The sequence below is a fragment of the Geotrypetes seraphini genome, chromosome 4, assembly GCF_902459505.1.
Source record: "Geotrypetes seraphini chromosome 4, aGeoSer1.1, whole genome shotgun sequence".
Taxonomy (NCBI): Eukaryota; Metazoa; Chordata; class Amphibia; order Gymnophiona; family Dermophiidae; genus Geotrypetes; species Geotrypetes seraphini.
The window spans coordinates 192628772-192640962 of NC_047087.1; the positions used below are offsets into that span (position 1 = coordinate 192628772).

The following is a 12191-nucleotide window of genomic DNA, read 5'->3' on the forward strand; positions in this document are numbered from 1 at the left end:
AGATGATGTTACAGATATGTGACGTGAGCAAGGATCCATCGCTTGAGACCACTGGGTAGCTAGGGTCCATTGAGGAGTGCGCAGGTGAAGACGTGCAAGTGGTGTGACATGAACTGTGGAGGCCATGTGACCCAAGAGTATCATCATTTGCTTGGCAGAGATGGAACGTTGTGGAAGCACCTGTTGACATAGAGATTGAAGCGTTTGAAGACGGTTGGACGGCAGGAACGCTCTCATGAGGACTGTGTCCAAGACTGCTCCAATGAATTGAAGTCTCTGAGTGGGGATGAGATGAGATTTGGGTAGATTGATCTCGAACCCCAGCAAAGATAGAAATAGGATGGTCTGATTGGGGGCCTGGAGTACTGTCTGAGATGAATTGGCCTTTATCAACCAATCGTCCAGGTTGGGTCTGAAGGTGGTGGGAACGTAGAAAAGCAGCCACCACAATCAGACATTTGGTAAACACTCTTGGAGAGGAGGCAAGACCGAAGGGTAGCACCTTGTACTGGTAATGACAACGATTGATCATGAAGCGTAGGTACTGTCTGGAGGCCAGATTGATCGGTATGTGAGTGTATGCTTCTTTGAGATTGAGGGAACATAGCCAGTCGCCTTGATTGAGAAGAGGGTAAAGAGTGGCTAAAGAGAGCATTCTGAATTTCTCTTTGACCAAGCATTTGTTGAGATCGCGAAGATCTAGGATGGGTCTGAGATCTCCTGTTTTTTTGGGAACTAGAAAATAACGGGAGTAGAATCCCTGCCCCTTTTGATCTAGAGGAACTTCCTCTATGGCGTTCAGAAGGAGGAGGGATTGAACCTCCTGAAGAAGGAGTGAAACCTGAGGAGTGTGCAAAGCAGACTCTCTTGGCAGACTTTGGGCAGGAAGTGTCTGAAAGTTGAGAGAGTAGCCGTGGCGGATGATGTTGAGGACCCACTGATCCGAGGTGATGGTTTCCCAACAGCTTATGAAAAGAGTAAGGCGTCCTCCTATGGGCTGCGGAAGGTGGACAGCAGGATGGAGACTGGCTATGTCCTGGAGAACCAAGTCAAAAGGGTTGAGTGGATTTTTGTGAAGGGGGAGGCTTCACCTGTTGTTGCTGCTGTGCTGGTCTAGCAGCTTGCCTCTGTTGTTGCCTCTGACGCCTGGGTTGTTGCGGGGCCTGTGGTAACGGACGAGCCACAAATCTACGCCTGTAGGCCGACTGCTGGCGAAAAGGCCTGGTAGGTGGGGTTTTCTTTTTCGTTTTAAGGAGAGTGTCCCACCGAGTCTCATGAGCTGAGAGCTTTTGGGTAGTGGAGTCCATGGATTCTCCAAACAGCTCATCCCCCAAGCAAGGTGCATTGGCTAGGCGATCTTGGTGATTAACATCGAGTTCTGAAACTCTAAGCCAGGCCAGTCGCCGCATGGCCACTGACATAGCCGTGGCCCTAGAGGTCAGCTCAAAGGTATCATAGATTGATCTGACCATGAACTTACGAAGTTGTAAGAGAGATGAAGAAGTTTGGCGAAAGGCAGATCTTTTACGGTCAGGAAGGTATTTCTCAAAAGTTGACAAAGTTTGAATGAGATGCTTAAGGTAGAACGAAAAATGGAAAGCATAGTTCCCAGATCTATTAGCTAGCATCGCATTCTGATACAACCGCTTGCCAAACTTATCCATGGCCTTACCTTCTCTGCCAGGAGGGACAGAGGCGTACACACTAGCCCCCGTGGATTTCTTTAAAGTAGATTCCACTAGTAAAGACTCATGGGGGAGTTGCGGTTTGTCAAAGCCAGGAATAGGTATGACCTTATATAAGGAGTCCAGTTTGCGAGGAGCTCCTGGAATGGTCAAAGGTGTCTCTAGATTTTTATAGAAAGTCTCTCGCAAAATATCATGGAGAGGCAATTTTAAGAATTCCCTTGGAGGCTGATCAAAGTCCAGTGCATCGAGAAATGCCTTGGATTTTTTGGATTCAGCCTCCAAGGGAATAGAGAGAGAGTCACACATCTCTTTAAGAAAAGAGGTGAAAGAAGTTGCATCAGGTTTGGAGGACCGATCTAAACCAGAAGGATCCTCGTACCCTGACGAACACTCTCCCTTCAGAGAGGAAAGGCTCCTCTGAATCACCCCACAGATCAGGGTCCCTCACTTGAAAGCTACAGTCCCGTGATTCCGGTGTGGAGGGTTCTAGGTGTCGAGTTTTGTGAGTCGACTTACCAGACCTCTGAGAAACGGTACCGGGAGATGTTATCGGGTGTGCCGGTGCCGAAGTTTGCACCGCCTGGTGTAAAGACCTCGGTTCCGGCGCTAAAATTGGCATGGACACTGAGGAAGCTGTATGTACCGGTACCGACAAAGTGGATACCGATAAAAGAGGCTGCTCCACTGCCGGTACCGGTAGCTCAGACCGGACCGGGACTGGAAGGCTCGGTGTCAGAAGAGCAGGCAGGAGCTGCTGCAGTTGCTCTTTGAGCTGTACTTGCAGGACGGCGGCAATTCGCTCGTCCAGCGAAGGCACCGGTACCGCTTTTTTCTTCTGCGGTACCTTTGGTGCCGCTCTACACTCCGAAGAGGAACCCGAGGTCGAAGGGCTAACCTCAATCGGAGCAGAGCGCTTCCGCGGGCGCCTCGAGGTCGGCAGGATTGGGCTCGCTGCCACTGAGACCGGAGGGCGCTCCAGCGGGGAAGGCTTCTTAGCCGGCTTACCTGAGGGATGCGACGCCGGCGCGGTATCGCGCGGTGTCGAAGAGGTAGGTGCCGACTGCGTCGGGGCCGAAGTCGGGGTTGGTGCCGCCGAATCCGACATCTCGGTACCAAACAACAACCGCTGTTGAATCTGGCGGTTTTTTAGAGTTCTCTTTTTCAGAGTGGCACAGCGGGTGCAGGTGGACGCCCGATGGTCAGGACCGAGGCACTGTAAGCACCAGTTGTGCGGGTCGGTAAGAGAAATGGGCCTCGCGCACCGCTGGCACTTCTTAAAACCGGGTTGGGGGGGCATGAACGTAAAAACGGCTTCTGCCAAATCGAAGGCCGAGGCCTCGATGGTGGCAGCAGGCCCCGCCGGGGCGAATCCGAAAAAATGAGAAAAAAAGAAAGGAAAATCCTTCTCTCTCTTTTTTTTTTTTTTAAAATAAGAAAAAAAGGAATAAAATACCGAAAAGGTTTACGCGAGCGGGAAGGCGTTTGAGAAAAAATTTCAACAACCGTTGAAAATGCGTCTTCTTAGCTCCGCGGAAACTAAGAAACTGGGGACCGCGCGCCTCTGTCGGGCGGGAAGGCACTCGCGTGTGTGCGGTGCGGCCTGCTAGAACTTTCCAAGTTCTTAGAGTGCAATCACTCTAAAATTGTCCGTACCGGGGCTCCGTCGGTGCCGTCACCCATCAGTCAAGAATATGCTGCCTGCTTGTCCTGGGATAATTGCATTTTCTTCTCTGAAAGGTATTAAATGCACTGGGAAGCTTAGTAAATCTTTTACTTTTAAATTAGTGAGAATTTGGAATGGACTTCCAGATTCTCTAAGACTGGTAAATCAATTATTTCAATTTCGAAAAAGTTTAAAAACCTGGTTGTTTTCACAATAGTTAATTTGATTTTAGCTGTCGTATAGTAATTTTAAGCAATTCAACATACTTTTTTCTAACTTTTTCCATCCATCTAATTTAACCAATTTCTGTTTTTATCCCACAGTTTTTACTTGTTATGTTTAATTTTTTAATGAACTGTAAACCGAGTCGAGCTTCCTAGGGAGTAGATTCAGTATATAAAAAGAAGATTAGATTAGATTAGAACATGAGGAGAATTGTAAAAAAGAAACTTTAAGGTACATCTGCAAAGGTAAAAAACATACCGTATTCTTTGCTCCATAATATGCATTCCCCCCCCCCCCCCAAAGTGGGTGGAAATGTCTGTATGTCTCATGAAGTGAATATAACAATTTTTTACACCTCCTCCCCCCGGTACCTTTTTAAATTCTGGTGGTCCAGCGATGTATCGGCAGGAGTGAGCTTTCCAAGCTCCTGCCCCTCCCTCACTGAATGGCTGCCTCATCATATCTTGCAGCCAGCGGTGCACAAGACAGGAGCAAGCTTTTTGCGTTCTAGCCTGGCCCCATGCTGCTCCCTGAATGGCTGCCGTCAGTTCTCGCAAGTCCCACTGGACCACCAGAATTTTAAAAGGTATCGGGGTGGAGGGGAGGGTGTATAAAAAATTGTTAGTCGGCTGGGACAGACCTCTCCTATCCCAGCCTACCACTAAACCACCAGAGGGGGGATTGTATAGGGCAGGGTGGTGGGACAGAGTGCATAGCCTGGCAGGGATTGGGACAGGGTCCAGAACTTGGTAGGGCAGGGAGGGAAGGGGGCTGGGTGCAGAGCCTGGCAGGGAAGGGGGGACAGGATACAGAGCCTGGCAAGGAGTGAGGGAGGCTGGGTGCAGAGCCTGGCAAGGAGTGAGGGGGGCTGGGTGCAGAGCCTGGCAGGGAGTGAGGAGGGGCTGGGTGCAGAGCCTGGCATATTTTATTAAATATATTAGTACACAATTTGGTTCAAAATGTTTTTTTATCTTGGTTTTCTTCCTCTAAACCTAGATGTGTCTTATGGTGCAAAAAATTTGGTACATCAAGCATGGATGTACTGGAAGCCCAGACTAGATATATTTCATGTTTTAAAAAAGGAAGAAGGAAAACCAAACGGCAGCCAGCGTGATTAATGAGTGATGTGAAGAAAGCTATTAAGAGCTAAAAAGAATCCTTCAGAAAGTGGAAGAAGAGTCTGACTGAAATAATTGTAAACAACACAAGCAATGACAAGTCAAATGCAAGGCGCTAATAAGGAAGGTAAAGAGATCTTGAAAAGAAGATTACATTGGAAGTCAAACAAACACAACAAAAAAACCCACACAGTAAAATCTTTTTTAGGTATATTAAAATCAGGAAGCTGGGAAGAAAATTGAATCAGTTGGACCGCTAGACTCAGGGATAAAAGGGGCTCTCAGGGAAGAGAAGGCCATGGCGGAGAGATTAAATAAATTCTTTGCCTCGGTTTTCATCGAGGAAGATGTGGGGGAAGTTACCTGTGCCAGAAACTGTATTAAATTCTGATGAATCAGAGAAACTAACACAAATCTCTGTAACACTGGATTTAATGGGTCAATTTGACCAACTGAACAGTAGCAAATTGCCTGGATCAAATGGTGTACATCCCAGAGTGCTGACAGCATTGAAAAATGAACTTGCAGAGCTATTGTTAGTCATTTGTAAATTTTCTTTAAAAACCAGCATAGTACCAGAAGACTGGAGGGTGGCCAACGTGACGCCAATTTTTAAAAAGGGTTCCAGAGTTGACTCGGGAAATTATAGACCAGTGCGTCTGACGTCAGTGCTGGGCAAAATAGTAGAGACTATTATAAAGAACAAAATGACAGAACATATACAAAAGCATACAGAGAAAGCAAACAGTTTTACTCAAGGGAAATCTTGCCTCACCAATCTACTGCACTTCTTTAAAGGGGTGAATGAACATGTGGATAAAGGTGAACCAGTTGATATTGTATGTTTAGATTTTCAAAAGACATTTGACAAAATACTTTATGAAAGACTTCTGAGGAAATCAGAAAGCCATGGGATATAAGAGGTAATGTTCTTTTATGGATTGAGAACTGGTTGAGAGATAGAAAACAGAGTAGGTTTAAATGGTCAATATTCTCAATGGAGAAGGGTAAATAAATAGTGGGGTTCCCCAGAGGTCTGTGCTGGGACTGCTGCTTTTAACATATTTATCAATGATCTAAGGAATAACTAGTAAGATAATTTGCTGATGACACAAAGTTGTTCAAAGCTGTTAAATCATAAGAGGATTGTGAAAAATTGCAAGAGGACCTTGTGAGACTGGAAATCAAAATGGCAGATGATATTTAATGTGAGCAAATGCAAAGTGAGGAAAAAGGAACCTGAACTATAGCTATGTGATGCTGGGTTCTGTGTTAGGAGTCACTGCCCAGGAAAAGGAACTAGGTGTCATTGTTGAAGATATGTTGAAACCCTCAGCTCAATGTGCGGTGGCAGCTAAAAAGCAAATAGAATGTTAGGAATTATCAGGAAAGGAATGGAAAACAAAGATGAATAAGTTATCATGAACTTGTATTGCTCTATGGTACGGCCGCACCTTGATTACTGTCTGCAGTTCTGCAGTTCTGTCACCCTATCTAAAAAAAGATATAGTAGAATTAGAAAAGGTATGGCGTAGGGCAAAGAAAATGATAAAAGGGAAGAGACAACTTCCCTATGAAGAAAGGCTAAATTGGCTAGGGCTCTTCAGCTTGGAGAAGAGACAGCTCAGGGGTGATATGATAGAGGTCTATAACATACTGAGTAAAGCGGAAAGGGTAGATGTGAATCATTTGTTCACTCTTTCCAAAAATACAAGGACTAAGGGACATAAGATGAAGCTACTTAGTAGTAGATTTAAAACAAACTGGAAAAATATTTCTTCACAAAATGTGTAATTAAACTTTGGAAAACGCTGCTGGAGAATGTGGTGAAATTGGTTAGTTTAGCGGGGTTTCCTAAAAGAGAAGTCCATAGGCCATTATTGAGATGGCTTGGGGAAATTCACTGCTCATTCCTAGGATAAGCAGCATAAAATGCACAGTTACTTACCGTAACAGGTGTTATCTGGGAACAATAGGCAGATATTCTCACATGTGGGGTGACGTCATCCAGAGAGACCCAATACGGACAGGTTTAAAAGTGTATTGCCATTTTAAGCACTTAAGTTCACGAACCGCCTGCACATGCGCGAGTGCCTTTCTGCCTGACATAGGCATGCAGCTCCTCAGTTCAATAAACCAGCTAAGAAGCCAACCAGGGAAGGTTGTGAAAATATCTGCCTGCTGTCCCCGTATAACACCTGTTAAGGTAAGTAACTGTGCTTTATCCTAGGAAAAATAGGCAGCATATTCTCACATGTGGGACTTCTTAGCTAAGTCAAATGGGATGGAGGGAGTGTGGCCATTAAGAAAATAAATTTTGTAAGATTGATTGGTAGAAGTGACCATCCCGTCTGGAATAAGATTCCAGACAGTAATGTTTTAAGAAGGTATGAACTGAGGACCAAGTAGCATCTTTACAGATCTCATCAATTGGGGTAGAGCGGAGAAAAGCAACAGAAGCTGCCATAGCTCGCACTTTTGAGCTGTGACACGACACCCCAGTTGCAGGCCAGCCTGAGCATAACAGAATGATATACAAGCCACCAACCAAGTGGAAAGAGTGTGCTTGGATATAGGACGTCCCAATTTGTTAGGACCAAAAGATATAAAAAGTTGAGATGTCCGACGCGGCTGAGTTCTATGCAAGTAATAAGCCAAGAAACGCTTGCAGTCCAGAGTATGACAAGCCACTTCTCCAGGATAAGAGTGGGGCTTGGGAAAAAATACTGTAAGCATAATCAATCGATTCAGATGAAATTCAGTGACAACTTTAGGAAGGAACTTTGGATGAGTGCGAAGCACAACCTTGTCATAATAGAATATTGTGAATGGTAGGTCCCCCAACAGCGCTTGAAGCTACCACTATTTATTATTTCTATATCGCTGAAAGGCGTTTACAGCGCTGAACATTTTAACATACAACAGACAGTCCCTTCTCATAAGAGCTTACAATCCCATTTAGACAGGGTTGGGGAGATTATGGTAATGGAAATTATACAGTGGGTATAGGTATCTGACAGCAATGAGTGGGAGTTAAGAGTTGAAAACAGATTCAAAAAAGTGGATTTGAATGCTGCTAGGGATGGAGCATGACGTATTGATTCAGGCAGCCTATTCCAGGCATAAGGTGCTGCAAGAAAGAAGGTATGGAGTCTGGAGTTGGAAGTGGAAGAGAAGGGTACAAATAAGAGGGGCTTGCCTGATGAACGGAGATCACGGGGAGGAGCATAAGGGGAGATAAGTGAAGAGAGATTGGGGGGGCTTCAGAGTGAATGCACTTGTAAGTCAGCAAAAGAAGTTTAAACTGTATTCGAAAATGGATGAGGAGACAATGAAGTGACTTGAGGAGAGGGGTAATGCGAGAATAGCGGCTCTAACGGAATATGTGTCGTGCAGCAGAATTTTGAACGGATTGAAGAGGTGAGAGATGGATGCACGGAAGGCCTGAGAGAAGTACGTTGCAGTAGTCTAAGTGCGAGGTGATGAGCATGGACAAGGGTTTTGGTAGTGTGTTCAGAGAGAAGAGGACGGATTTTGGTAATATTATAGAGAAGGAAGTGACAGGATTTGGCGGTTTGTTGGATCTGAGCAGAGAAGGAGAGGGAGAAGTTCCACAGAAATAGAGAAAGGTGAGGGGGGGGGGGGGAGGTTAGTTTAGGTGGAAAGATAAGGAGTTCAGTTTTAGCCATATTCAGTTTGAGATGGTGGTGAGACATCCAAGCGGTAATGTCAGACAGGCAGGCTGAAATTCAGGCCTGAACTCCCATAAAAATATCTGGTGTGAAGAGGTAGATCTCGCAATCATCAGCATAGAGGTGATACTGAAAACCACGACAGCAGGTATATATGGAAAAGAGGAGAGGACCCAGGACAGAGCCTTGGGGTACGCTAATAGACAGTGGCAGGAGGAGAGAGATGAGAGAGATAGGAAGAAAATTAGGAGAGAGCAGAACCCTGGAATCCCAGCGAGGATAACATGTCGAGGAGGAGGTGGTGATCAACAGTGTCGAAGGCATCAGATAGATCGAGAAGAATGAGGATAGAGTCTATTGGATTTGGCAAGGAGCAGGTCATAGACTTTAGCAATGGCAGTTTCTGTAGAGTGGAGAGGGCGAAAGCTCGATTGAAGCGGTTCAAGAATATTATGAGAAGAAAGGAAGTCCAGGAAACATGCTTCCCCATGTATCGGACACATGCTGGGGGTGTAATTTGAGTCCAGGCTCCATCATGCATATATGGTGGGTATGCCCTAATTTAAAAGGATTTTGACAACAGGTGATGGGCCATTTATTTCAGTTGGTGCAAATTTGTGTTCGATTTAACCCACAAGGCTGTCTATTGGGTCTATTTAATGTTTGCCAATATAGGTGGCAAACCAAGCTTCTAAGATGGGGATTGGCAGTTGCAAAATGTTTGATAGCAAATCACTGGTGCTTGGCCGCACCACCTTTTCAAGTGAACTGGTCTTTAAAGTTGCAGACTGTGTGTGCTTTGGAGCTGTCCATTGCGAAGAAACATGGATATTATGCTCGTCAACAATGGTCCTGGACTCTGATAATCAACTAACCTAAGTTAAATTTACCTTGAGGGGTGGGGGAGTTTTGGTTATTGAGGGCATCCTGAAGAACCAACTGGATGCTGCCCATGGTTATTTGCTTTAAGTGTACAGGTGGGAGGGTTTTGGTGTTGAATTTTGATGCTTCTTAGCAGGAACATTGGATGTTGGAAAATGTTTATCCTTGTGGTTATGTTTCTATTGGTTGTATTTGTGAAGCATTGTTATTTCCTTTGATAATTTCCTGCTTTTTCCTTTTGTGCTGTATATTATCATGAAACTTTAATAAAAATTCAATGAAAAAAATTATAAATATATAATCAGAAATCATACCTTAAATTCTTGAGTTGCTGAATCCAATGGGTATTCAATCAAGTATGGGTGGTTACAACATTTCCTCAACATCATCATAATGTTACTCATTTTAAGGTTAATGTCTGAATCCACGGTAAGCTGAAAATTCATAACTGGCCTTAAGGAAAGTTATGGAAAAAATGTAAAATTATCACAAAAATACCAGCAAAGGTTATTACACAAAAATCTAAATACCACCAGAACAGGGTACAGATGCTGGCAGATTTTACTTCTAACATAAGTTTTAAAATAATTCATAAATTTCATACAAATGACAGCCCTGGTGCATTTTCTTATAGAAGGAAAAAAAAAAAAGAAAGAAGATCCCAGGCCTCAGGGTAAAACAGAGCAACAAAAGAAGAGGCACAGGAGATGTCAAAACCAACCTTCGGAGTCTTTGCTGAAAAAAAAAAAGTGCTTCTTTCTTGAGCAGAGATGCCGAAGTGCTCATGTACAACATTTGTAAATAATTACTAGTTCCTTATTGTCCCCTGAGAAAGGCGACGTAGTCGCCAAAACTTGGATCCTAGTCGGGACCATATTTGCATTATATGTCAAGGACTTGTTTTTGAATTTTGGATATACCACCAATGAAGTATATGTAACTGAAGGTTGGTTTTGACATCTCCTGTGCCTCTTCTATTGTTGCTCACATCTAGTTATAGTGCATGATTTTATAAAAGGGTGCCTACATGAAGTTCAAAAAAGTGCCTATTTTAAGCCTATTTTATAAAGAAGGCACGGAAGCCTATTTATAAAAAAAAAAAAAAAAAAAAGGCATAGGTGCCTATGTACTTTTATAGACTATGCTCCCAAAATCAGCTCCAATAGCATGCAAAAGTCAATGAAAACATTTACATTTCCTCTGAAGTTGATTGTGCGTATGAGTATTTTATACAATATATCTGTAGTAGAGGTCTGCACGGGAACAGGGATTACGGGAATCCTGCGGGATCTCCCCCCCCCCCCCCCCCAGATATACAGGACTCCCACAGGGATAGAACCAGGGTTCCAGAGGCCTACCTAATGTTCAGACGATACAGTTGCTGATTGCCGTACATCCACCATCTTGAAAGGAAAACAATGAGCTTATAGAAGGAAATAGGAGGATGGGAAATTGGAGAGCTTCAGAATGAGAGGAGATGGAAAATTGATAAGTAGCTGAAAATTTTAAAAGAAGGGTGAGAAAGTGGACAGAGACAGTAAAGAAAAAAGGAGGAAAACTGAAAGGGCAAAATCAATATGCTGGAGACAGGCAAGAATGGAATGGGAATGGAGCAAGGGAGAAGGGGAGAAAAAAATGGACAGAAGACACTGGAAAGAGAATTAGTAGAAGATAGACAAAGGCAGAACGAGAAACTGGGACCAAGATGATAGAACAACAAAATGTCAAGACAAGGTAGGAAAAAAGTGCACTTCCCCCTTCGTATTTGTGAATTCCGTATCTATGGATTCGCTTATTTGCAGTTTTAGATCAAAATATACATTTTCATTTTTCAGGCTATTTTAAGCCCTGTAAGACCCCCCCTTAAGCTTTACCTGGTGGTGCAACGGGTTTTTGGGGCAGGAGTGATCTTCCCACACTCCTGCCCCGTGCAGATCGCTCATAGGAAATGGTTCGAGAGACTATGCGAGCTCAAGGCAGCCATTTCCTGTGAGCGATCTGTACGGGGCAGGAGAATAAGGAAGATCGCTACTGCCCTGAAAACCCACTAGACCACCAGGTAAGACTTAAGGGGGGCTTTCAGGGCTTAAAATATTCACGGGCCAGCTCTGCCCCGAACCCCCGCAAATACAGAGGGGGGAAAGTGTGTTTTATTTTTAATTTATTAATTTATATGTTGGCTTTGGGACATGTGAATCACAAATATACTTGTATTCTATTCAGTGGCATAGCCACACAACTAGTGGGGGAGAGCGGCTGGAGCCTAAAATGGGTGGATGGGCACAAAATGTTCTCCCCACCTGAATGCAAAATATAAATACTTGAGCTGGTGGGGGATCCCTAAGACCTACCAACTAAAGATCTCCTCCTTCAGTCTAGCAACCAGAAAACTCCAAGCTTTGCAGCTTGTGGCCGAATCCTCAAGCTGCCACTGCTTTCAACATGAATGAAAGCCAAGGGGTGGGAAGGCGGCAGCAGCAGCAGCTCTGAAATACTGTTGCAAGCTGAAGTTCTGATCTCTGGACCTGAGGAGCTGGTCATTAGCTGATGAGGCTTGGTGATTCCTACCAGCTACAGAAAGGGAGATGTTCATTTTGAGGGGGATTAAGCTCAAAGTGGGAGGCCCAGCCCCCTCTCATGGTTATGCCACCAATTGTGTTTAATACAAAATGAAGTACTTGCTGAGTTTGTTTTGGGGTTTCCAGTTCCGTTTTGGTATTCATATTTCTATTTTTAATTTGTGATCCATTGTTCTGTATTTGGTGAAGGTCGGTCTGTGTGTTCTGGCAAAAGTCTGACATTGTTTGAGTTTTCTGTAAAACTCAATTAAACTAAAATCAAAATTGTCAGAAGTAATTGTTGCTTTTTATGGGGACAGGTAACTTTTATGAGGGGATGAGCGGGGACGGAGGGGATTCCTCGT

General features: G+C 44.3%; 1 protein-coding gene across 4 annotated transcripts in view; it reads right to left on the reverse strand.

The window, feature by feature from the left end:
- Nucleotides 1-12191, reverse strand: part of HELLS (helicase, lymphoid specific) — a 258918-nt gene that overhangs the window by 72104 nt on the left and 174623 nt on the right. For all 4 annotated transcript variants that reach the window (XM_033943358.1, XM_033943360.1, XM_033943361.1 and 1 more), the window contains exon 15: nucleotides 9583-9721. In XM_033943358.1, coding sequence (XP_033799249.1) covers nucleotides 9583-9721 — 139 coding nt within the window. The remainder of the gene's footprint in view (nucleotides 1-9582; nucleotides 9722-12191) is intronic.